The sequence below is a fragment of the Schistocerca gregaria genome, chromosome 2 (assembly GCF_023897955.1).
Source record: "Schistocerca gregaria isolate iqSchGreg1 chromosome 2, iqSchGreg1.2, whole genome shotgun sequence".
NCBI lineage: Eukaryota > Metazoa > Arthropoda > Insecta > Orthoptera > Acrididae > Schistocerca > Schistocerca gregaria.
The window spans coordinates 986,185,431-986,212,018 of record NC_064921.1 but is presented as its reverse complement, the minus strand read 5'-3'; the positions used below and the strand labels follow the sequence as shown (position 1 = coordinate 986,212,018).

The 26,588-nt window shown below is 41.4% G+C and overlaps 1 protein-coding gene across 2 annotated transcripts in view; it reads left to right on the top strand.

Annotated features, from left to right (window-relative positions):
* The window catches only part of LOC126335470 (leukocyte elastase inhibitor-like), a 214,482-nt gene that overhangs the window by 119,248 nt on the left and 68,646 nt on the right, over window positions 1–26,588 (top strand). For both annotated transcript variants that reach the window (XM_049998784.1, XM_049998786.1), the window contains exons 4-5: window positions 688–895; window positions 9,985–10,199. In XM_049998784.1, the coding sequence (XP_049854741.1) occupies window positions 688–895; window positions 9,985–10,199 (423 nt within the window). The remainder of the gene's footprint in view (window positions 1–687; window positions 896–9,984; window positions 10,200–26,588) is intronic.

Genomic DNA, 26,588 nt, shown 5'->3' with positions numbered 1-26,588 from the left:
CGGCTGGGGAAAAATCCGACGAATACGGCACGTGATCTAACCCGGCGATCCATCTGCTGGCCAAAACTCGCGAACGACCTTCGCTTTGTGGGCTGAGACATTGTCATGGAGGAGCAACCAGGGACCTGCATCTGGATATTCGTGTCGAATTCGACGAATTCTCGCCCACAAACGGTGGAGGACTCAAAAAACTTGTAGTTGCCTCGCTGCTCCTTCGCCATTTTCAGACGAGTGTCACACACGTACTGTTTACGTTCGCACCCAGGACGGCTGCTAACACTTTGACCTTGTACATGGCTGATTCTGAAACTTCAAGGATTCTAACGCCGCAACTCACCATGAGACAGCAATGCAGTCTGTAATTTCGCATAAGCAGTCCTAACGGAACTGGACACACCGTGTAATTTGAACTTCTATGTTTCTTGTGTTTAATTTTGTTTGGGACTGTAAAATAGAATGACAGAACAGTATGTTATTTAATTATTGTAACTAATAATCAAGATATGGAAAAGGTATTTTATGTTGTTAAAACAGAATGTGAATTATAAACAAAATTGTATTGTGTATAGCAATGTAAACCAGATTTCGTACTTCAGAAATAAGTGTTTGTCTTAATGTTCCAACGAAACATTTATACTGATTTATACGTAATGATAACTCACAATTTGTGATTTATTGTTCTCCTAGGATTCTAGCTACGTAACACTTGACATAGCCAACAAGGTGTACCTGAAGCCAGGTTTCAATATTAAAGATGAGTTCAATCAGTCCTCAATCAATTTCATGGCTGGTTTGGAAGAAGTGGAATTTTCAAATGAAGACGAGGCCAGAAAAATAATAAACGGCTGGGTGGAAGAAGCGACACACCAAAAGATAAAGGATATGATTCCAAAAGGTAAGAATGAATTACAGGGCGCTTCAGATTCCTGTGATGCGCAATAGATTGTTAATCTGTCTCAGGATTTTTGTTGTACAAACAGCAGAGAAGCTTATTACTCCTTGCCAAAAAATGACATCAAATTTCATTATTTACGTTATGATAATGTTTTGTAGCACTCTAACAATATATTACACTGTTATGCGTTACTTCATTAAATCTAAGTGCACAAGACAGAAACGACATACAAAAAAAATTGTCTATGAATTATCGGAGGTCACTGAAGGTTCAGTTGGCCATATGTGGATATGATATACAAAAAAATTGGCTATGAATTATCGGAGGTCACTGAAAGTTCAGCTAGCCATATGTGGATATCAAAGAGAGGAATTTTTTAAATGTTTATATTAGATTCTCTTCCGTTCACTCAAGATGTCGAATGTGATCCCTTTATGTATCAGATATGGGTGGAATATTGCCACCATCTGTTGCCCTCAGTGAGCATTAATGTTGCTTCGCGGCGTCTATTTTCAACATAACTTTGCTGCTCCGTCATTTTGACTGTGGCCATCCGTGATATGCATGATTACGTGTCACAAAAAAGGTATAAAAATCCGGATTTCAGTACAAAATTGACTTAGATGCTACTCTGTACTTAATAAAAGAGAAAAATTAATTAACTACCTTTAGTGTGCACAACACTTCCCTCACATGTCTGAGGTCCACACTTGTGTGAATGTGTGTGAAATCTTATGGGACTTAACTGCTAAGGCCATCAGTCCCTAAGCTTACACACTATTTAACCTAAATTATCCTAAGGACAAACACACACACACCCATGCCCGAGGAAGGACTCGAACCTCCGCTGGGACAAGCCACACAGTCCATGACTGCAGCACCCGAGACCGCTCGGCTAATCTCGTGCGGCTCCACACATGTATTCACGAAGGTAATATAAGGAAAGTGGGCCATACAACAAACCTTTTGCTAATATACTTCTTCAGTTGCAATCTGCTATCAGTGGCCTGCAATAATCTGACATATGCTATTTGTTGTGACGGGAATAGTAGAAATATAGTCAGATATATCCTTTATACATGAAACGTAAATAATTTACAGGGTGTTACAAAAAGGTACGGCCAAACTTTCAGGAAACGTTCTCACACACAAATAAAGAAAATATGTTGTGTGGACATGTGTCCGGAAACGCTTAATTTCCATGTTAGAGCTCATTTTATTTTGGTCAGTAAGTACTGTACTTCCTCGATTGACCGCCATGATTTCATACGGAATACTCTACCTGTGCTGCTAGAACATGTGCCTTTACAAGTACGACACAACATGTAGTTCATGCACGAAGGAGCTCCTGCACATTTCAGTCGAAGTGTTCGTACGCTTCTCAACAACAGATTCGGTGACCGATAGATTGGTAGAGGCGGACCAATTCCATGGCCTCACGCTCTCCTGACCTCAACCCTCTTGACTTTCATTTATGGGGGTAAGTGAAAGCTTTTGTCTACGCAACCCCGGTACCAAATGTAGAGACTCTTCGTGCTCGTATTGCGGACGGCTGTGATACAATACGCCATTCTCCAGGGCTGCATCAGCGCATCAGGGATTCCATGCGACGGAGGGTGGATGCATGTATGCTCGCTAACGGAGGACATTTTGAACATTTCCTGTAACAAAGTGTTTGAAGTCACGCTGGTACGTTCTGTTGCTGTGTGTTTCCATTCTATGATTAATGTGATTTGAAGATAAGTAATAATATGAGCTCTAACATGGAAAGTAAGCGTTTCCGGACACATGTCCACATAACATATTTTCTTTCTTTGTGTGTGAGGAATGTTTCCTGAAAGTTTGACCGTACCTTTTTGTAACACCCTTTATATTTACAATACGAGAGAAGGAAAGTTGCTACTCACTATATAACGGAGGTGCTGAGCCGCGATAGACACAATAAAAAGAGTCACACGCACATATCTTTCGGCCATTAAGGCCTTCGTGAGCAGTAGACACACACACACACACACACACACTCTCACGCAAGCGCAACTTGCCCACACATCTGCAGTCTCAGAGAGCTGGCAGTGTAGTTTCAGCTCTCTACGATTGCAGATGTGTGCGCAAGTTGCGCTCGCGTGAGTGTGTGTGTGCATGTGTGTATGCGTGTCTACTGGTCACAAAGGCCTTAGTGGCCGAAAGCTATGTTTGTGTGAATCTTTTTATTGTGTCTATCGCGGCTCAGCATCTTCGCTATGTGGTGAGTAGCAACTTTCCTTCTCTCGTACTGTTACAGTCCATCCTAGATTTTCCATTGTTTGATAATTTATATTTAGGGTGATTTATGTTGCGAGAGGATGTAATGCAATTGCTGAAAAACCGGCAGGCACTCGACTAAAGATGTCTTAACATCCTACCGCAATATACTTCTAAAATTCCAAGAACCGGTTGTTCATGGCCGTATCAACGAAAATGTGCCCTGTGTGCGCCCGCACACATCACTAACATATAAATTAGAGTGAAACCAAGTCGCACAAGCCAGGAAATCACTCTTTCAACGCCCCATCTTTTAACGAAGTGCGCTGTTTCAATACATCACTGGCAAACTCAGGGGGATCACAAACAACAATGGTCTCATTCGCTGATAAGGCGCATGTTCTAATTAATTCGTCGTTTGTTAGTTGTCTACACGAGCCTTCCATAAAGTTTGGAATGAATAACAACAATTGTACACAAATTACAATTTATTGAAGGCGTCCAGAATTAATTTTTCACTCTGCAGCGGAATGTGCACTGCTATGAAATTTCTTGACAGATTATACCTCTGTGCCGGGCTGGGAATCGAACCCAGTCCTGGCACACAGTACTAATTATTAGAATGAAATTTTCACTCTGCAGCTGAGTGTGCGCTGATATGAAACTTCCTAGCAGATTAAAACTGTGTGCCGGACCGAGACTCGAACTCGGAACCTTTGCCTTTGGCGGGAAAGTGGTCTACCAACTGAGCTACCCAAAGACGACTCACGCCCCCTCCTCACGGCTTTAATTCCTGCCTTCCAAACTTCGCAGAAGCTCTCCTGCGAAGCTTGCAGAACTAGCACTCCTGGAAGAAAGTCCCGAGTCGGAGTCTCGGTACGGCACACAGTTTTAATCTGCCAGGAAGTTTCTGTACTAATTATTGGTGTCAGGGTACCTTCCATTCAGAAAGCTGTTGCAATCTATAATTTGCTAGTCAAATTATTGGTGTGTTCGAATTAGTTTTAACAGATGCTGGATACCTTTGCAGTAATGACCTTCCAAGCATGACAGGGTTTTGATTCAGGGGGAACGACAACGTGTTGGACGAAAATATTGCTCAAATTCTGGAAAAAATTACTCAGTACTGGAATGTAGTAGACAATAAGGCATTCAATGAAGTTTTTATTGGCTTGTTGTTAAAATATTAATATTTTCACTGTGTAATTGGGATTTTCCTGAGGCAGCTGTGAAAGGAGGTGAATGGTTCTCGCTGTAACTCTGGTTGTGGTTATCTGAAACATGAAATTAACATATCACCCTTATCCATATAGATGTAAGTTTAGTTCATCGTAGGGATTCGAAAAAAATTTTTTTGACGAAATTATAGATATTTGAAAAAAATGGCCATTTTTGGACCCCTCTTTTTTGGCCGAAAAAATTGCTAAATATCAACATAAAAAAATCGGCTATGACGAACTGAAGAGAATTCGATTTGCTTCAAGGGACAAAAAATCATTAAAATCTGATGATAGTTGTAGCGTGGCTGACGACAACCATGCCGAAAAACGTGGTTTTGAGGAAAAAAGCGTTTTAAGTTTGACATGTATTTATCATATAAAAAAGGGACAAAGCTTGAAACATACGGGCTATCATCGATGCATGGTCCATAATAACTATCGCCCAGCTAGCGGATGGCCGCTTTCTGCTACTTTGACCTGATAAGCCTGCATTTTCACCCTCAAAGCTCTTTTCGTTGCTGAGCGCATAAGCGCATTTCATAGCCGATTTCGATTTTACGGGCATTTGCCACATGCGTCAATGCAATATGGCCTGCCCTGAATAGACATATGGCCAAATATGAAACAATTTTGACAATTTCGCATCGGCTGGATCTTATCTTTGGAGCGTATTTGCAAATGAGACTATTGGAACTTCTGTACACATTTTGAATAAAAACGTCCAAACAACGGCCCAGCAAGTCGTGTATACTCAAATCGGTATAAATAGGGGTGGTGGCATCGATACCGACTTGAGGCAATGGTGTTTTGTGTTATGCACGCTCGGCTTCAAACGTTCACAGAATCGTTACTTTTTGGAGTTCGCGCATAATATTTTGGGGAATAATTATTCAATGTGCATATATTCTAATTCCAGAATAAAAAATTTGGAGTTCTTCTACAGTCACCCTGTCGATCCCCATTAATGTTATAAAATTCATAGCTGATTTGGTCAATCAGCTATGCGATTATCATTTTTAAAATAACTAAACAGAACCTCGAAGTGTTGGAAGTCTATTATACAATATTCTTTTCTTCCATTCCACATGTATCTTCATAAATTTTCGGCATCGGGGATCCATCGCTGGCAAACAATAGCTAGCTGCCCTAAGAGTAGAAAAATACACAAGACAATACAGAAGAAAATAGTGTCTGATTTTTGTCATCATTCCAGGGTTGTTCGGAAAAGCAAAATAGACGAATGCTGCGTAACTAAAAAAAGAATAATTTACGATCAGTTTTATTGTGTCTCACTGTTTAGAGGCACAAAACGCGTGGGTGTTTTCAGCTCGTTACTAAATGCAAATAAGTAGGAGGCCGAGTTGATAGGAGCTGAAGGAGTCCAGGTTGCAGTAATATGCGGTACGGCACACTGTTAGAGAGAAGGATTATCATTCAAGAAACACATAGTACAATGAAATTACTTATCTTCAGTAGTTTGTAGGGCTGCAGCTGCGGCTATGAACTAACAATCTCGAAACATGGAATACCATGAACTAATACAACATACTCTAAAGACAATAAGCTTGATGGGCCCTCCTCAGAGAATCAATTCAAACAGAACTGGCTGAGGGCCTATTATGAAAGTGCGTCTTCCTAGGTTGAAGTCTAGCTAAGAAGCGAACGAGGCACACTCCAGTTCCGTCGAGCTGCACAGCCCGCTAGAGTGCGCTCTGCTCGGCAGACGACGGGCTGCCAACCTTGTGCTGGCGCGGCGTTGTAGTAGTATCTGTGGCGATGATACTACAAGTTTATCTTCCACTGCCAAGAGCCGTAATCCACTTTTGAGTGCCAGTCGTATAATCTTGTTCTTCTCTTAATGCTTTTCTTCAAATATCCTTAATGAGATGGCGGCTGTAGATATGACTGCTGTTTAAGTGACTTCCAGACTGTTTTCGTTCCCACAGAACGTTCTTAAATTGATGGTCCTTTTAAGGACCTAGAGCAGTGGTCGTTAGATTTTTCTGCTCAGGAGCCAATACTGACATTGTGGAGAAGCACCAGGGGCCGCATTTGTACCGATCTCATTATTAGTTGGTAACCTGTGTAAGCAGGCTGTTTAGGTTTTTAGGTTGGTAACGCCATGTAGCGCTCTACATGAAAACCACTGACTGTACTGTCTGCAGTATGAGGCTGGTCGGCATTGTTGCAATATTTGCTATTGTAGTGTTGGGCAGTTGGATGTGAACAGCGTTTAGCGTTGTGCAGTTGGAGGTGAGCCGCCAGCAGTGGTGGATGTGGGGAGAGAGATGGCGGAGTTTTGAGAGCAGATAATCTGGATGTGTGTCCATCACAGACAGTAAATTTGTAAGACTGGAGGCCATGAACTGATATATATATACTGTTCAAAAGTCATTATATATATATATATATATATATATATATATATATATATATATATATATATATATATATATATATATATAATGACTTTTGAACAGTATTAAGGTAAATACATAGTTTGTTCTCTATCAAAATCTTTCATTTGCTAACTATGCCTATCAGTAGTTAGTGTCTTCAGTAGTTAGAATCTTTTACTTAGCTGGCAGTAGTGGCGCTCGCTGTATTGCAATAATTCGAGTAACAAAGACTTTTGTGAGGTAAGTGATTTATGGAAGGTATAGGTTATTGTTAGTCAGGGCCATTCTTTTGTAGGGATTATTGAAAGTCAGATTGCGTTGCGCTAAAAATATCGTGTGTCAGTTTAGTGATGATCAGAATAAGTAAAGAGAGAAATGTCTGAGTACGTTCAGTTTTGCTCAGCTGTTTGAAAATCAAATAACGTAAGGGGTTTACCAGCACAATCATTCACTAATTCTTCTAAGGGGACGTTTCACCTGTATATATTAGTATGTTGTGAGCCCCAAGTACGCTAGCCACTGATCGTTAAAAGTCGGCACCTCTCGCAACACTTCGTAACGAATGTCTCTGTTTCAGATTGCTGTGACCCTCAGCGACCCCAAAGCTGTGACATTGTAATTCGCTGACGAAGTCTTGTTGAGTTGTCTGTGTGAGCGGATGATTAAGCGATTAATAACAGTAACATTGTAGGTGTCAGGATGGGTTAAGGAGCGTAAGTGGGTATCCAGGACCGATACTGTTCACTTTAGCACGTGGAATGAAAAAGAGAGTCGCCAAAGAATGGAGATTTATTCTTATCCTCCTATTCTACGGGGTAAATTTGGTCTGTCGTGTGCTACGGCCGCTGAGGGAACCACGCGTAGTGGCGGAGAGCATTTCACCCTCAATGGGAGAAGCTCGAGGACGCGTCCGTAGGACAGGAGGGCTGGTGGACAAGACAGCGATCCGCTGCTGCAGCCACTGTCTCGCCGGCCAGCCTGGATATCCCACGTGACCGGTCTCTGCTCTCCCATTGGTCGGCTTTGAACCTTCTGAAAGTGTTACTTGCACAGCAGCCGCGTGGACAGCGTCCCACTCAGTCCAAGAGACTCAGAGGGCCATAGACACGGGTTCCCAGGTAGATGCCGTGTTTCTTGACTTCCGCAAGGCGTTCGATACAGTTCACCACAGTCGTTTAATGAACAAAGTAAGAAACAAAGTAAGAGCATATGGACTATCAGACCAATTGGGTGATTGGATTGAAGAGTTCCTAGATAACAGAACCCAGCATATCATTCTCAATGGACAGAAGTCTTCCGAAATAGGAGTGATTTCAGGTGTGCCGCACAGGAGTGTCGTAGGACCGTTGCTATTCACAATATACATAAATGACCTTGTGGATAACATCGGAAGTTCACTGAGGCTTTTTGCGGATGATTCTGTGGTATATCGAGAGGTTGTAACAATGGAAAATTGTACTGAAATGCAGGAGGATCTGCAGCGAATTGACGCATGGTGCAGGGAATGACAATTGAATCTCAATGTAGCCAAGTGTAATGTGCTGCGAATACATAGAAAGAAAGATCAATTATCATTTAGCTACAATATAGCAGGTCAGGAACTGGAAGCAGTTAATTGCATAAATTATCTGGAAGTAAGCATTAGGAGTGATTTAAAATGGAATGATCAGATAAAGTTGATCGTCGGTAAAGCAGATGCCAGACTGAGATTCATTGGAAGAATCCTAAGGAAATGCAGTCCGAAAACAAAGGAAGTAGGTTACAGTACGCTTGTTCGCCCACTGCTTGAATACTGCTCAGCAGTGTGGGATCCGTACCAGATAGGGTTGATAGAAGAGATAGAGAAGATCCAACGGATAGCAGCGCGCTTTGTTACAGGATCATTTAGTAATCGCGAAAGCGTTACGGAGATGATAGATAAACTCCAGAGATAAACTCCAGTGGAAGACATTGCAGGAAAGACGCTCAGTATCTCGGTACGGGCTTTTGTTGAAGTTTCGAGAACATACCTTCACCGAGGAGTCAAGCAGTATATTGCTGCCTCCCACGTATATCTCGCGAAGAGACCATGAGGATAAAGTCAGAGAGATTAGAGCTCACACAGAGCCATACCGACAATCCTTCTTTCCACGAACAATACGAGGCTGGAATAGAAGGGAGAACCGATAGAGGGACTCGAAGTACCCTCCGCCACACACCGTCAGGTGGCTTGCGGAGTTTGGATGTAGATGTAGAAACGAGCATGCGATCGATCCCTGGTATTGCGGAGCTGCTTATGTAATCTATATCAAGCCACTAAGGCTCAGTGGCAGTCGCAAGAAAGATATTGCAGAATTTGGAGAAGAAAATAATGATTTTTCCTCCTTAACACCACTTCGTGCTGCACAACTGTATTCGTAATTCATTGCCTTATGTAATACACTGTGTGATCAAAAGCATCCGGACACCTGGCTGAAAATGACAAGTTCGTGGCGACCTCCAGCGGTAATACTGGAATTCAATATGGTGTCGCCCTACGCTTAGCCTTGATGACAGCTTCCACACTCGCAGGCATACGTTCAACCAGGTGCTGGAAGGTTTCTGGGGGAATGGCAGCTCATTCTTCACGGAGTGCTGCACTGAGGAGAGGTATCGATGTCGGTCGGTGAGGCCTGGCACGAAGTCGGCGTTCCAAAACATCCCAAAGGTGTTCTATAGGATTCAGGTCAGGAATCTGTGCAGACCAGTCCATTACTTGGATGTTATTGTTCGTGAAACCATTCCGCCCCAGGCCGTCGTTTATGAACAGGTATTTGATCGTGTTGAAATATGCACTTCAGAAGATTTATAATTATTGAGTAATGAAAACAGCCAAATAATTAGCACAATTCTTATTGAATGACGTTAATAATGTTAAGTACTGCAATAACGAATTGCGCAATGTTCGCAGAGATCTGATCATATATAACGTTTTTGTGTGATATCTAAGAAGAATAATGAACTTACTTTATCTGATGTCTGCAACGAAATATCGGTGCAAGTTTTCCGCGGTGCTTGTTTTCTTGAATATTACAATATCATAGTTATCAAGTTAACAAACTGACACTGTAGCCAAATTTGGATCGTTTTCCTATACCTTTTCTAATATGTTTCCGGTGACTCAGATGAAATTAAGTGACATTAATCTCATAATAGTTAAGCATTTTTGTATGAATGTAATTTATAATGTACGTTTTGAAACTCTTTTCAGGTTACCTGGATGATCGTACCCTGATGGTGTTAATCAACGCCATTTATTTCAAGGGTGACTGGGCCAAGCAGTTTAACAAAGTTCGCACGAGACGGATGCCTTTCCACTTAATTTCAAGTGCAACAAAACAAGTGGACATGATGTACACAGAAGGCGATTTCAACTACGCGTATTTAAAAGAGTTGGACTCGCAAGTTCTTCTGCTTCCTTACAAGGTACTACAGCAAAGGCCGTTACTATCAAAGCAGTTCTCTCAACGAGAAAAAGAAATCTGAAACTTATCTTTTTGAAGGACATTTTCTTTACGCCAGTGACTGTTATAAGCTTTTGTTACACACTATTTCAGTTACGGCCTTAGGCCATTATCAAGTGCTGATATTGCGGCTTTAAGCCATGTCTTCGTCCGTTGAAAGATCAGCAAGATCCCGTATGCCTGGCTAGGCAAACAATGAATACACTTGTTGTAGCTGGGATTCACAGTCATGAAAAACTTCTTGAAGCACATCATCTTTACCCCAGTGACTGTTACGTATTTTTATTGAACACTATTGCAGTTTCGACCTTAGGCCATTATCAGCTGCTGATTGAGAATCCCAGCTGCAACAAGTGTATTCATTGTTTGCCTAGCCAGGCATAAGGGATTTGCTGATCTTTCAACGAACAAAGACATGGCTTAAAGCCGTAATATCAGCAGTTGATAATGGTCTAAGGCCGAAATTGCAATAGTGTGTAATAAAAACTTATAACAGTCACTGGCGCAAAGATGATGACCTTCAAAAAGTTTTTGATGACTGTGAATCCCAGCTAGAACAAGTGAAACTTGTCTGACGTCTCTGAAATCAGTCTATCAATAATATTATTATTTTCACTATTACCAGTACCACCCTCTTTAGTTGTTAACTTCTACTAACGCCTGCTGACTTACTGCAGCAATAGAATTATGACATCAGCACTTCGCCAACATTCGGCTGTCGGCCCACAAAGCCTATTAGTATGACATGTACTTGACCAAGAGGGAGCCACGTATAATCCTTGTGATGGAATGAATTTCCACTACCGGTATATCGCCAATAATGGGAGGAAAGGTGAAGAAGAGTACCCGATCAGTATACGACGCGCAAATGTCCTGAGTTAAACCGCAAATCATTCTGCAGTGTCTCATGGAGAATATGGAACACACTTGGTGCTGATCCAATCGCCAGATAGGGATAGTGATACTGGACGTTCACCCACTTTGATCCGATGGGAAAGATGGGGTAAGAAGTTTAACCTTCCCTCCTTGCAGTCACATACGCTCATACGTATTGCGTATGCTATTTTTTCTTGTAGCATATTATGACTTTTTTGGAGACCAAAATTCTCCTGTGTAAGAATCAACAATGATACCGCAAACGACGACATTGTGAAACCCGACTCGCTCTGTTAGTCCGCGAAATACTGACGCTGTGTTCCTTGGCTGCCACATGGCGTTTGACGGTCCCACACATCAGCTAATTAGGGAAATACGAGCGTATACAATATCAGACGAGCTTCTTGATTGAATTAAAGAGTTACTAACGAATAGAATACATCATACAGTTGTTAACGGAGATTAATCTTGAGAAGTAAAAGTTACTTCCAGTATTGCCTTGCCCAAGGGAGTGTTACATTACCATTACTGTTCACAAAGCCTCGGGCATAATGTTGAAAGCTCAAGGAGACTGTTTGCAGATAATGCTGTTGCATACTTAAAAGCTGTGTGCAATTTTTCTTCTTCAATACTGTTAAGCGAATCTTTTGTGTTGCAAACTCTTTGCTTTCCATGTTTCTAGAGGTGATAGTATGGACCACAACAACAAAAAACGTCAATTTAACGTCTGCTATAAAGTGCATACCGTAAGAGCTATGAGCACTTGTTCACCTCTGCTACTATGAAACACATCTCTTTTACTAAACAAGTGCATTTTAGAGCACGTATTTACCAAATTTGTTTCTTGTATTGTCTACTTTACCTCCTACCAAACTATAGAAAGAAAAGAGCTTGCAGTAAGAGATATTTGTTTCAGAGTATCGAAGACGAAAAAGTGGTCATAGCTAGTAAGGTACGCGTTTCAGAGTCCGTGTCTACTAGACTTTTTTGCTTCGAATAATCATTCCAGTCATATCCAATAATACTGGCCATTCTTGCAGGGACGCCCTGTATAGAGGAGTCGCGAGCTAGAAAACTGTAGCGAAATGGAGGAATATCTGCAAAGAATTGGCGAAAGGATCGGCAGTTGATTGCTAACATAAAAAAATGTAAAGTAAATAGGCCGAAGGAACCATTATTGTATGATTCGACGAATGTCGAACAGTCACTGAGAACAGTCACGTCTATTAAATATCTGGGAGCTGAAGTGGAACGACCACATGAAACTAAAGGCAAGGTAAGCCAGACGCCAGACTAAGATTCAGTGGAAGAAACCGAATGAAGTACAGTCCACCAACGACGGTGGTATCTTAAGGAACCACCATTCGACCGCTATCTGAGTTTTACCAGGTTCTCTAAGGTTCAAAGAAGAGAAGTGTCTTTCGTCACGGGTTCGTTTAGCTAGCGCGAACATGCCACAGAGATGCCTAGCCAACCGCCCCCCCCCCCCCCCCCCCCCCCTCCCTCCGTGGCAGACGCTACACCAGCAGTTTTGTGGATCGCGATGTGTTTTAGTGTTGAAATTCCGAGAGCGAACACATTCTACGACGGGAAAAACAGACGCCGGCTGTTGTGGCCGAGCCGTTCTAGGCGCTTCAGTCTGGAACCGCGCGACCGCTACGGTCGCAGGTTCGAATCCTGCTTCGGGCATGGATGTGTGTGATGTCCTTAGGTTAGTTAGATTTAAGTAGTTCTAAGTTGTAGGGGACTGATCATTTCAGATGTTAAGACCGATAGTGCTCAAAGCCATTTGAACCATTTGAAAAAACTGACGCACCATGAAGGAAACATCCAAATGCGACTGAAATTGGTAGATGTGGTGTACACGTTCAAACAAACAAGTGGCTACAATTTCAGAAAGATTGGATGATGTATTCAAAAGAAAGAGCTTCATAAACAGAGCAAGCTGGTCCGCCTCTAGCCATTATGCAAGCAGTTATTCGGCTTGGCATTGGCTGATTAGAGTTGTTGGATGTCCTCCTGAGGGATACCATGCAAATTTGGTCCAGTTGGCGCGTGAGATCGTTAAATTCCGGAGATGGTTGGAGGGCCCTGTCCGTAATACTGTAGACGATCTCAACTGGAGAGAAACCCGGCGACTGTGCTGGCCAAGGTAGGGTATGACAAGCATGAAGAAAAGCAGGAGAAACTCTTGCCGTGTGCAGGCGGGCATTATCTTGCTGAAATGTAAGCCCAGGATGGCTTGCCATGGAGGGAAACATAAAGGATTGCAGAATATACTTATAACGTACCGCTGCGCGGTAAGAGTGTCGTGGATGGCAACCAGCGAGGTCCTCCTATGAAATGAAATGGCGGCCCAGACCATCACTCCCGATTGTCGGGCCGTATGGTGGGCGACAGTTACTTTAGTATCCCACTGCTGTCTGGGTGTCTCCGTACACGTCTTCGGCCTGGATTCCCATTGACTGGAGTAGAATTGTCTTTAATTGGTGCTAGGCTGGATATCGTAACACCTACAACCATCAAAAAGAAACGCAAAGTATATCTATTTAGAAAAGCTGCCAAAATGGTCTTAACGCCTTTTTAAGAGACATTCTTCCGACCTGATCACGTAAGTGTAGAAAAGTTATGAAACCGTGGTACACAAAACGGGCCAGACCGTTGTTGCAGAACCAACAAAAAAAGCATGTCAAATTTAAAAGAACGCAAAATCCCCAAGATTGGCAAAGTTTTACAGAAGCTCGAAATATAGTGCATACTTCAATGCGAGATGCTTTCAGTAATTTCCACAACGAAATTCTGTCTCGAAATCTGGCAGAAAACCCAAAGAGATTCTGGTCATACATAAAGCACACCAGTGGCAAGGCGCAGTCAATACAACGTTGAATTCGCTGATGACAGTGCCACTAAAGCAGAGTTCTTAAACATGGCTTTCCGAAACTCCTTCACCAAAGAAGACGAAGTAAATATTCCTGAATTCCAATCAAGAACAACTGCCAAGATGAGAAACATAGAAGTAGATATCCTCGGTGTAGCAAAGCAGCTTGAATCACTTAATAAAGGCAAGGCCTCCGGTCCAGATTGTATAACAGTCAGGTTCCTCGCAGAGTATGCTGGTAAAATAGCTCCATATTTAGCAATTACATACAACCACTCGCTCAGAGGAAGATCCGTACTTAAAGACTGGAAAACTGCTCAAGTCACACCAGTACCCAAAAAGGGAAGTAGGAGTAACCCGCTGAATTACAGGCCCATATCACTAACGTCGATTTGCAGTAAGGGTTTTGGAACATATACTGTATTCTAACATTATGAAGTACCTCGAAGAAAACCATTTATTTACACATAGTCAGCACGGATTCAGAAAATATCGTTCTTGTGAAACACAACTAGCTCTTTATACTCATGAAGTAATAAGTGCTATCGGCATGGGATGTCAAATTGATTCCATATTTTTAGATTTCCAGAAGGCTTTCGACACCGTTCCTCACAAGCGTCTTCTAACCAAACTGCCTGTCTACAGAGTATCGCCTCAGTTGTGCGACTGGATTCGTGATTTCCTATCAGAAAGGTCGCAGTTCGTAGTAATAGACGGAAAGTCACTTCCCCAAGGAAGTGTTATAGGCCCTCTATTGTTTCTGATCTAAATTAATGTTATAGGAGACAATCTGAGTAGCCGTCTTAGATTGTTTGCAGATGATGCTGTCCTTTACTGTCTTGTAAAGTCATCCGATGATCAAAACGACTTGCAGAATGATTTAGATGAGATATCTGTATGGTGCGATAAGTGGCAACTGACCCAGAATAAAGAAAAATGTGAAGTTATTCACATGAGTACTAAAAGAAATCAGCTAAATTTCGATTACGCGACAAGTCACACTAATCTGAAGGCTGTAAATTCAACTAAATACTTAGGGATTACAATTACAAATAACCTAAATTGGAACAATCACACAAATAATATTGTGGGTAGAGCAAATAATAGACTGCGATTCATTGGCAGAACACTTCGAAGGCGCAACAGGTCTACTAAAGAAACTGCTTACAGCACGCTTTTCCTCCCTATTCTGGAGTATTGCTGTGCGGTGTGGGATCCGCGTTAGGTGGGACTGACGGATGACATCGAAAAAGTACAAAGAAGGGCAGCTCCTTTTGTATCATCGCGAAATAGAAGAGATAGTGTCACAGATATGATACGTGAAATGGAGTGGCAATCATTAAAACAAGGGCGTTTTTCGTTGCGATGGGATCTTCTCATGAAATTTCAATCACCAGTTTGCTCCTCCGATTGCGAAAACATTTGCTGGACCCACCTACATAGGGAGAAATGATCATCACGATAAAATAAGAGAAATCAGGGCTCGCACGGAAAAATTTAAGTGCTCGTTTTTCCCGCGTGCCGTTCGAGAGTGGAACGGTAGAGATACAGCTTGAAGGTGGTTCATTGAACCCTCTGCCAGGCACTTTATTGTGAATAGCACTCACTTCGAGGTCAGTCCCGATGACCAGCGAAGAGGTGTCTAGAGACTCCCTGGGCAGTTGTAGGATAAAAACCTCTTGCCCGCTATACGGCTGACAACCAGGGGCGCCATTTCATTTCATTTCATAACAGGCCCCTTTGGTTGCCATCTGTGGCCCCCTTACAGAACAGCGGTACGTCGACTATACTCTACCATGCCCTTCATGGCAAGCCATCCTGGGCTTACGTTTCGGGAAGACAACGCACGTCCGCATACGGCAAGAGAATCTGTGCTTGTCTTCATACTTGCCAAACCCTACGTTGGCCGGCTAGGTTGCCAGATCTGTCGCTAATTCTACATCTACATGTATACTCCGCTAGCCAGCAAGCGGTGTGTGACGGAGGGCGAAATTTGCGCCAAAGTCATAATTCCCCACATCTGTTCCACTCGCGCATCGCGCGTGGGAAAAACGACTGTCTGAACGCCTCAGTGGGAGCTCTAATTTCCCTTATCTTTGAATGATGATCATTACGCGATTTGAAAGTTGGTGGTAATAATATATGCTCTACATCCTCGGTGAAGATCGTATTTCGGAATTCAGTGAGCAGCCCCTTACGTTTAGAGCGCCGTCTATCTGCAAGTCTGTCCCACTTCAAACTCTCTATGAGATTTGTAACGCTGTCGCGATGGCTAAGTGTACCAGTCACGAATCTTGCCGCTCTTCTTTGGACCTTCTCAATCTCTTGGATCAGACCCAACTGGTAAGGGTCCCATACAAACGAACAATACTCTAAGACTGGACGACCTAAAGTATTGTAAGCTATTTCCTTTGTTGAAGGACCGCATCGCTTCAGGATTCTACCAATAAACCGCAATCTAGAGTTCGCCTTACCCGTTACTTGTGTAATCTGATCATTCCATTTGAGATCATTTCGAATAGTCATACCCAGATACTTGACTGTTGTTACAGCTTCCAAAGACTGGGCATTTATTTTGTACTCGTACGTTAATTGGGATTTTTGCATTGTTATACGCAGTAGGTTACACTTACTAATATTGAGGGATAACTGCCAGTCATTACACCACGCATTTATTTTCTGGAAATCCTCACTTTCCTGTAGACTACAGTATCATCGGCAAACAGTCTAAGACCGCTGTCAATGCCATCAACCATATCGTTTATGTAAATCGTAAGAAGCAGAGGACCTATTAGCTACCCTGCGGCACACCTGAAGTTACTCTTGTTTCTGTTTAAGTTACCCCGTTCAGGGCGACATGCTGCTCCCTGTCTGTTAGAAAACTTTCTATCCAAACGCATATGTCATTGGATAGACCAAAAGCGCGCACTTTTTGTAGCAAGCGACAGTGCGGAACTGAGTCGAACGCCTTTCGAAAGTCGAGAAATATGGCATCACCCTGGGAGCTGGTATCTAGAGCCTGTTGTATATCAAGCACAAAGAGAACCAGCTGTGTCTCGCATGACCGCTGTTACCTAAAACCGCGCTGGTTTCGGCAGATGAGCTTCTCAGAGTCTAGAAAGGACATTACGTCTGAACACAAAATATGTTCCATGATTCTACAACCAATCGATGTCAGTGAAATTGGCCGGTAATTATGTGCATCCGATTTTCTACCCTTTTTATAGATTGCTATGACCCGGGCCTTCTTCCAGTCCCGTGGAACTTTGCGCCGTTCCAAAGATCTCTGATAGATGACGGATAAAAATGGTGCTATATTTGTAGCATAGACAACATAAAATCTTACGGGCGTACCGTCTGGGCCAGGTGCCTTTCTGGTGCCTAAGTTGAGAACGTTCAGAGCATTATGGGCAGGGCCGTCCAACCAGCTCGGAATTTTGACGATCTAACGCGCCGGGTGATCAGAATTTGGCATGGTATTCCTCAGGAGGTCATCCAACAACCTTATCAATCAGTGCCAGGCGGAATAACTGCTTGCATAAGGATCAGAGGCGGACTAACGTGTTATTGACTTGCTCGATTTGTGAAGCTCTTTCCCTTGTATAAATCATAAAGTCTTTCTGAAATTGTAATCATCTACCGATTTCCGTCCCCTTCGGATAATTACTTCATGCTGCACGTCTTTTTCTGTCTTAGAATGTAATACAGGGTGTTTATAATATTTATTATACGAAACTTACAGTTATAAATGATATGTCAAATGAAATAGCAGCTCAAACAGTTTTACCAAGAACCTTATAAATGTTCAATCTGAGCACCATTAGTCAAGAGCTCACATCAAGTCTACATACATAGAAAGAAGGATCCTTTATTGTATGATTATATGATAGTGGAACAAACACTGGTAGCAGTTACTTCTCTAAAATATCTTGGATTACGCGTACGGAATGATTTGCAGTGGAATGATCATATAAAATTAATTGTTGGTAAGGCAGGTGCCCAGTTGAGATTCATTGGGAGAGTCCTTAGAAAATGTAGTCCATCAACAAAGGAGGTGGCTTACAAAACACTCATTCGCCCTATACTTGAGTACTGCTCATCAGTTTGGGATCCGTACCAGGGCGGGTTGACAGAGGAGATAGAGAAGATCCAAAGAAGAGCGGCGCGTTTCGTCACAGGGCTATTTGGTAAGCGTGATAGCGTTACGGACATGTTTAGCAAACTCAAGTGGCAGACTCTGCAGGAGAGGCGCTGTGCATCGCGGTGTAGCTTGCTGTCCAGGTTTCGAGAGGGTGCGTTTCTGGATGAGATATCGAATATATTGCTTCCCCCTACTTATACCTCCCTAGGAGATCACGAATGTAAAATTAGAGAGAGTCGAGCGCGCACGGAGGCTTTCCGGCAGTCGTTCTTCCCGCGAACCATACGTGAGTGGAACAGGAAAGTGAGGTAATGACAGTGGCACGTAAAGTGCCCTCCTCCACACACCATTGGGTGGCTTGCGTAGTATAAATGTAGATGTAGCCGAGTTCTTCCAAAACGTTAATGCGTGCCTTGTGACAAATGGTGCTGACAGTGAACATTTATAAGGTTCTTGGTAAAACTGTTTGAGTTGCTCTTTCATTTGACATATCATTTATAACTGTAAGTTTAATGTAATATATATTATAAAACGTTAAAACCCCGATATTCATTTATAAACACTCTGTATATTGCTTTCTTCTTCGCATTTCTCGTGAGAAGGCAATGAAGGTAAAATTAAAATTAGACAGACTGGGATTCACACTGAGGGTTACCAGCAATCGTTCTTCTCACATAGCATTCGCGATTTAAACGGGAAAGGGGTAAGTGACAGTGGCACACGAAATACGTACTCACCGCCACTCACCATATTCCACATACGGTCCATGAACCCAAAGCGACCGGTCATCAATAACAAATCTTGTAAGTTAAATGACTTAGAGTTTAACGAAATTAGTTTCTAGATTATGAACTTATCTCAGAAACGATGTTGTTCAGCAGATAGATTATGGAGATGCTAAAAATCTTTCCTGGAACCTACCCAAAATATTCTCCTCTCTAGTATTTGTGATCTCAAATGAATAAAATTAAAAAAAAAGAAATGTTTAGTCATGCTCAAAATTTTAGTTTACTTTATATGTGGGAGACAATACAACAGAACGACAAGCATACAATTATGTTATTTATATCTACATCTATACACTGCGTACCAGTGTCACTTCCCCGCTTTGCTTTTCTAATTGCGAACGGTTCACGGGGAAGAGCGAATGTTGGTAGGCATTTGTCTGAGCTCTAATATCTCTATTTTTTATCATGGTCTTTCCGCGAGGTAGGCGCATGAGGAAACAGTATATTCGTTGATTTTTTTTTGTATAGTCCGCTCTCAGAGTTTTAGCAGCATCGTGATGCTGATCGCATCTCTTGCAGCGTCTGCCACTGAAGTCAGCTGAGCATCTCTGTGACGCCTTAGTGCTTGCTGAATGAACCTGTAACGATACGCCGTGCACATGTTTCGATCTTCTATATTTCCTCTCTCAATCCTTTTTGTTACGGGTTCTAGACTGACAAGCAATATACAAGCATCACTCGAGAAAACAATTTATAAGCTACTTCCTTTGTTGATTCTTCCAATGAACCTCAGTCTGGCATCTTCCTTAAGCGCGATTAATTTTATGTGACTTTAACACCTTCGAATCGCCCCGTACGTATGCTCCTAAACATTGTATGGACGTAGCTGCTTCCAGTACTTGGTCTGCAAACTTGTAATCATACAATAAAGGGTCTTGCCGTCTGTGTATTTGCAATACATTAAAATATTTATAGTGAAGGTAAAAGGCCAATCTCTGCGCAAAGCATCGATTCTCTACAGGTCTTCCTGCATCTCGCTACAGTTTTCTAGCGTTGCGACTTTTCTATGTATGACAACATCGTCCGCGAAAATAATCATGGAACATTGAACTCTATCCACTACATATATTGCGAAAAGTATTATATATTGTGAATAGTAATGGTCTTGTGACAATTCCTTGGGGTACACCCGAATTTACTTTTACGTCAATACGGGGTTGCGAATCTGCCTTGATGCAAAACACTTTATAGTGGAAGAGAAAAACGTAGTAAATGAAAACACAACACTTCGCAACAGCACACTCTTTATCACTCTAAGAGAACTGATACAGGACACACAACAGGAATACACAGACACGCACACACACACACACACACACACACACACACACACACACACACACACACACCTACACATACACGCGCACCACATAAATAAGAAACAGAAGTCGCTAGAACTCCAGCTACAGTTTTTATCAACTCCTTGGAATATGCAATACATTTCTCGCGGCAAACGTGAGCACAAGATCGCGTAATGTTTTGATTTACGAACAAGGTGCGAAAACTATGTTTTTCTGTGTTTAAATATAGCTGCAAGCCGTCCAACGAACGAGAGTAAAGACGAAATACGTAACAACCTAGTACACGCCAAAACTAAATCCACAGCACTACTGCAATCCAAATTGTATAACGCTGACAAATAAGTTTACGTTTTTGTATATGTTTACCAACAGCCACTCATACAGTTGCAGATGACATGATGTTCGCCGAGAAAAACGGCAACAAAAAAACACAGGACACATGCCAGAAACAGCAGCAACAATCGTAAAACCATGCCGTGACATATAGTAAATAAGATATCATGAAATTATTCACAGAAAACGTTATTTGGAATGAAACCGTACACATGTAATAATGTTTTACAATGTTTTATAAGTACGCTATTTCGGCATATTTTAGAATCAAGGAATCCATTGATGGCGATACCTATCGCTGAAACTAGTTTAGGAGTAAATAAATAAATAGCAAAAGCGTTTTGCATCAAGGTGAACCCGCAATCCTATATTTTTTTATATGCAAACACTGACCAGTTTAAAGATAAAATTATTATTTACTTTTACGTCTGAAGATTATCCTCCGTTGAGTACAACATGTCTGGTGTCTGCTGGAAACGCTTCAACCCAGTCACATTAATGTTCTGATATTCTCTACGCTTGCGGCAGCGCGGAACTGTATAGATATTCTTCTGGAAGTCAACGAACGCAGCATCAACCTGGGTGACGATAGCTATTGCTTTCTTGGTCTCGTGGACGAACAGAGCAATCTGAGTTGATCGTTGTTTTCGAAACTCGATTTCTACAGAGGAGAATTTCGGTCTCCAGAAATCTGATAATACGCGAGCAGTGTTCGACGAGGGTCATTCAATAATTAAAGAGACAAGTTGGTCTGGGTAAAGAGCTGTTCGTAGGGCGAGTTTGGTACTTTTATGGCTTTAAGTTGTCATCAGTGGGATGAGCCCTGATCAGCTGATGTGTCAACATTGGTTTGTTTATAACGTCAAAAATACATTTCAAGATGGCGAGTCCGCTTGTAACGTTCACATTAGTTGGACAACGTTTTGTTATTCGTTTTTTACTTGCTGAAGGCGAGAAACCAGTGAATATATACTGCAGCATGTCTGAAGTTTATGGTGAAGGTTGTATGGATCGTACAAATTTTCACGGGTAGAGCAGTTCAAAAATGGTCGCGACCCAGTAACTGACGAACACCGTTCTGGCCGACCAGTTGATGACATTATTCGTGCCGACCGCCGTATGACTGTCAAAATGATAGTTGATAAGGTTCAAGTTAGTATTGGTACAGTTCATAACATCATCTGTAACAAGCTGAAGCACCGCGATACATGTGCAAGATGGGTCCCAAAGGAGTTGACGCGGCTACACAAGGAAACAAGGTTGAGAGTGTGCACAGAGCTAAAGGAACGTTATGAAAGAGAAGGTGAGCACTTCCTCAACAAAATTTTAACTTGTGGTGAAACTTGGGTTCAATGGGTTCAATTTTATGAACCCGAATCAAAAAGACAAAGCATGGAGTGGAAGCACACCAACTCACCAGTCAAGAAAAAAATTCGGATCCCAAGCATCAGCCGGGAAAGTCATGCTGACGGCGTTTGGTATGCTGAAGATCCAGTTTTTTGTAATTATCTCGAAGAGCAGCGTACAATGAACAGCTAATACTACTCGGATTTGCTTTTAAACAAAGTGAAGCCAGTCATGAGACAGAGACGTCGTGTATTTCAGTGGAGATGTGTGATACTCCAACAAGACAACACTGGTCCTCATATTGCTCAACTAGCTCGTGAAACAATCGAAAAAATGGGCTGGGAAGTACTGCATCATCCTCCTTGCAGTCCTGATTCAGCACCTAGTGATTTCCATTTGTATGGTGCACTGAAGGAGGCATTACGTGAGAAGAGGTTCCAGGACAACGATGACATGAAAAGTTTGTGCGAAATTGGTTCAAATATCAAGATAAAGAATTCTTTGCAGCCGGAATAAAAAAGCTTGTAGCCCGTTGGAACAAGTGTATAAATATTCAAGGGGATTATATTGAAAAGTAGAAAAAGTATTGTTTTGTAAAAATAAACGCTTTTTTCTCCAGACCAATTTGTCTGTTTAAGTACTGGATCACCCTCGTAGATGGGAAGATGTGGATGAGGATAGCCGCGACAGGATACCTGTTTTCCTTTATATTACTTAATAGTGATAATGTAGTTTTCCTTTAGTCGTGTCCGTATTTTCTTTCTATGCTATGGTCATATGTAGGGAATTATTGTGCAGGAGACTGAGCATGACTTTTACCTTTCCTTTTTTTCAGTGCTTTTGTTGAATTTTACCTTTTAGGAAGTTGATTACTGCGGGTGGGAGCGAGCTGCCACTGATGAGAAACGCGAGTTGGAAGCCCACTGTTTAGACATTACGCCACGTATGTGATGGGGTGATACGACGTAATCACTAAATTTTACGAAGAAATCAACTTCGGTCGTAATGGACTGCGCATTAATTCGAAAAAGTTAACACTGACACGAGTAGAAGGAAAAATCTGTACGTCAGTTTCACCATACTGGAAGCAGCCAATCGTTTGATGTCAATCAAATAAAAAAAAAGGGACGGGATATTGTTGTTTAACGTCCATTCGACGGCAAGGCCGCAAGAAACGGATATAAGCTGCGACAGGACGTAAATACGGAAGGGAATCGACTCCTTGCAGGATTATTATTTTTAAAGTTTTTGCTGATGCTGAAAAGGCTACTGCTAACTTCCTCCTGTGCCCATTGCGTGTAAATGATAAGGTCACCGAACAGATTTCTCATCCCCTTCAAAGGGCTCACTGGTCGTTTTGGAGAGCTGTAGATGGTGGTCATGTGACCCTTAGGTAAGTCATGGAAGCAAGGTGTATGTGCCTGTCGGTTTTCTGGAAACAGTGCAGTAACATGAGTCGACGTGGAGATGTGCCAAAGTGACAGAAACAAGCTATCATTTTTGGATGTAACCATAATCGCACAGTGAAAAATGTTGAACGATTTGTTGGTTTATCTAAGCGGATTGTCCAGTGTCTTTGCGAGGAACATTACAGTAATTGCAGTGGTCGATATGGAGCAGAGATGAACGTCACACCTTATTGGTGGCATTCGATTTCAAATTTGACAGGAATTGTTGCATTCAGCGAATATAGGCGAAACTCGACCAGTTTTCGAGCGAACATTGCTAAGAGAACCGCATATAAAGGACATTTGGAGCTGGGTAGCTCGCAGAAGGCCATTTCTCACAGCGTCCAGCGTCATATAGGCAGCAGCATAGTGGACAGTAGCTGAATGGAAGTATTGTCTGAAGAGTTACGATTTACTTTCTTTTCAAATGATGCAAGCCGTGGAATGCGCCGACTACTCAATGAGACTTTAACATGCAGTGTGTGAAAGATGTAGACCGCGCTGGGATTTGTTCAGGTTTCCGTTAACATAAAACGGAGGGTGTAATCCAACGTTCTCACTGTCCAGCTCTTGTCGTTTCTCCTGGATCCTCCCGGTGAGTAGTCTGTGGACATTCCCGTTTTCCAAGAGGATAGCAGCCGTATTCACAGAACCGCGAACGTACAGCCTTGCTTCGACAGATACTCACGCTCCATATTGCAGATAACCCAATCTTAATCTTATACGAAATATCCTTCTGGGGTTTCCTTGAATAAGTCCCTGATTAAGGCGAATGCTAGGATTATTCACTGAAAAAAAAAAACTTTTGTGCCCTGCCTCAAATGACGTCGTTGACGGGACGTTAAACTTAAATTGTTTCCCCTCTTCTTTCTGTCTTTCAGTATCTATCGCTCAGTAGAATTTCATGGGAATCGCCATCCGCAATACTAGAATGAAAATAATCTTCATTACTGCTAATTAAAAATCGCTTTCGAGCCAGAAAGGAAAAACAGAATAAATAAACTTTTTATGTGACCACCAATAAAGTGAACTAAAAGAATTGTCTCATAGCACATATATTGTTACTAGAAAGTAAATATTATTCCTTCTCAACAAATAAGTCAGTTTCATGTATATACGTTAACTTAAATTGTAATATCTAATACTAAGCTGAGAGATCTCATTGCTGGTTTCTTTGCAATTATCTTGTGCCTAAGCAGCCCCTAATTATCTGTGATCTACTCTATGGTATTTATAGGGGATAACCAAAAGAAATCCGTTATTGAATATCCTCAAATACAATGTTTCTGCATTACTGAAAAACTCAGTATTAGAAAATACTGCCTATTGACTTGACTAGTTACTCCAGAATCTGCATTTTGAATTACTTGGGGAGACTATTGATCACTTAAGCAATTATACATCAAGTACAGCGCCCATAGAATCTTGATTTCCGTATGTTTTTGTTAAACAACCTTGTTCTAGTATCCCTGACCCATTTCTTTCCTAGTATTGTGTTGCTAACAGAACTGAAACTATTATTAGCTACTGATGAAAACTGATCAAACTATTTTAAATATGACTGTGAGCTTACTCTGTTCATACTATCACTTCTTATTGTTTTCTATGTCTAGGATTGCCTTTCTTTTTTTAGTTTTGGTTGTAATGTCTTTTCTGTGATATTTGATTACTTTTTTTCTTTCTTATATAGCATCCAGACTCACGAACCATGGACTAAATCCACTTTCCTGTATTCTCGGCCCACTCTTCAACATAGGAAAAATGAAACAAAAAAACTGTATGCAACCGGAACTTAATTTTACTAAAAACATACTTCATTACTAGATCGCTTAGCTTTCTAATTACGCAGATTTCTAACCTACATAATGCAATACGTTGGTGGCTCCACGAGCTACTTATTAAAAGTGATGAAATGGCTGTGTAAGAGGTGCATTACCTCAATTATAACTTCTAAATTGTCTTCTATCAGCTAATAAATTCTTCCTGTTTTGAGCTACAGGTGCGGAATTAACTGAGCATCAATAGTTATGTTTATTAATGAATGTCACTACGCAATTTCAACTCTGAACCAAATTACATCAATATTGTTTTCTTACTCTCCTGAATCCTTTTAAAATTTTATACCTACTGTTCCGAATCCTATCAGAACTTTATAAACATGAAATGGAAGTTGTCAAATAATCATCTGCTCAACAGTAGATATGAAGTTCTCACTGAAAAAGGTTACTTGTTTAAACTACATTTCACACTGCTCCAGACAAGCTCTCAGTATCAAGCAACTAAAATGCCATTCCTTGCAAAATGAACAACGCTTCCATTGTCCTGTAACATTATTGTGTAAATGAAGTTAATTATGTATACTGATACCAGGCGTCAATTTTTTCTATTTATTAAAAAATTCAGTAAAATACTCTTGATCACAACAGGCGTTTATTTTGGTTCGCAGCCAGTTTTGGTCTATGATTTCGATCAAATAAAATGATATGTCTGTGACGGTGGCTGGTGGTGGTGAACAGATAGTAATGTGGATAAAAACATAAAAAATAAAAGACAGAGTAATTATAAAATAATAGGTTATACCCATGTTGGCAGTTGGTGGTGGTGGACAGAGAACCAGCCGCTATCATGGGTATAACATTTTATTTTGTTATTATTGTAGCTTTTATTTTAGATGTTTTTAGCCTTGTTACCATTCCTTTTTATAGCAATCGCTCTGTATATATATTACTACCATATTGCAATGCTTGCAGCCTGAAGATGGTCTAAATCATAGACTGAAAGTAAACATCTGGTGCAGTCAAGATTGCTTTACTGAATTTTAATATTTTACACTCATTGCTGTTTACTTTCAATTGAATGATTTTTTACCAAAATTTTAAATTCTTTTGTATCTATTATGATGCCAGCTCCGTTTCTCTGTAGAAATGAGAGCTGATTATACTTTTCTTAGCGCGATGCAGATAGCCTGTAAGTTATTGAAGGCACCACCCTTCTTCCAGCACATTGACATACTAGTACAATTTTCAATAAATATTACAATACAATAATGCAAGAACTGACATTATGTCATTCTATGTTAGCCTCTGCATGTAAGATAGTGCAACTCATAAACCCACGATTTGCTCTGGAATTTTTTGGAGTTTCACAGTCTGCTACACATAACAGTATTTCTTACATGTTTCCAATAATCTGTGACACTAATTAGTAAAATTAATTTTTGGTAATATAATATGTCAGTG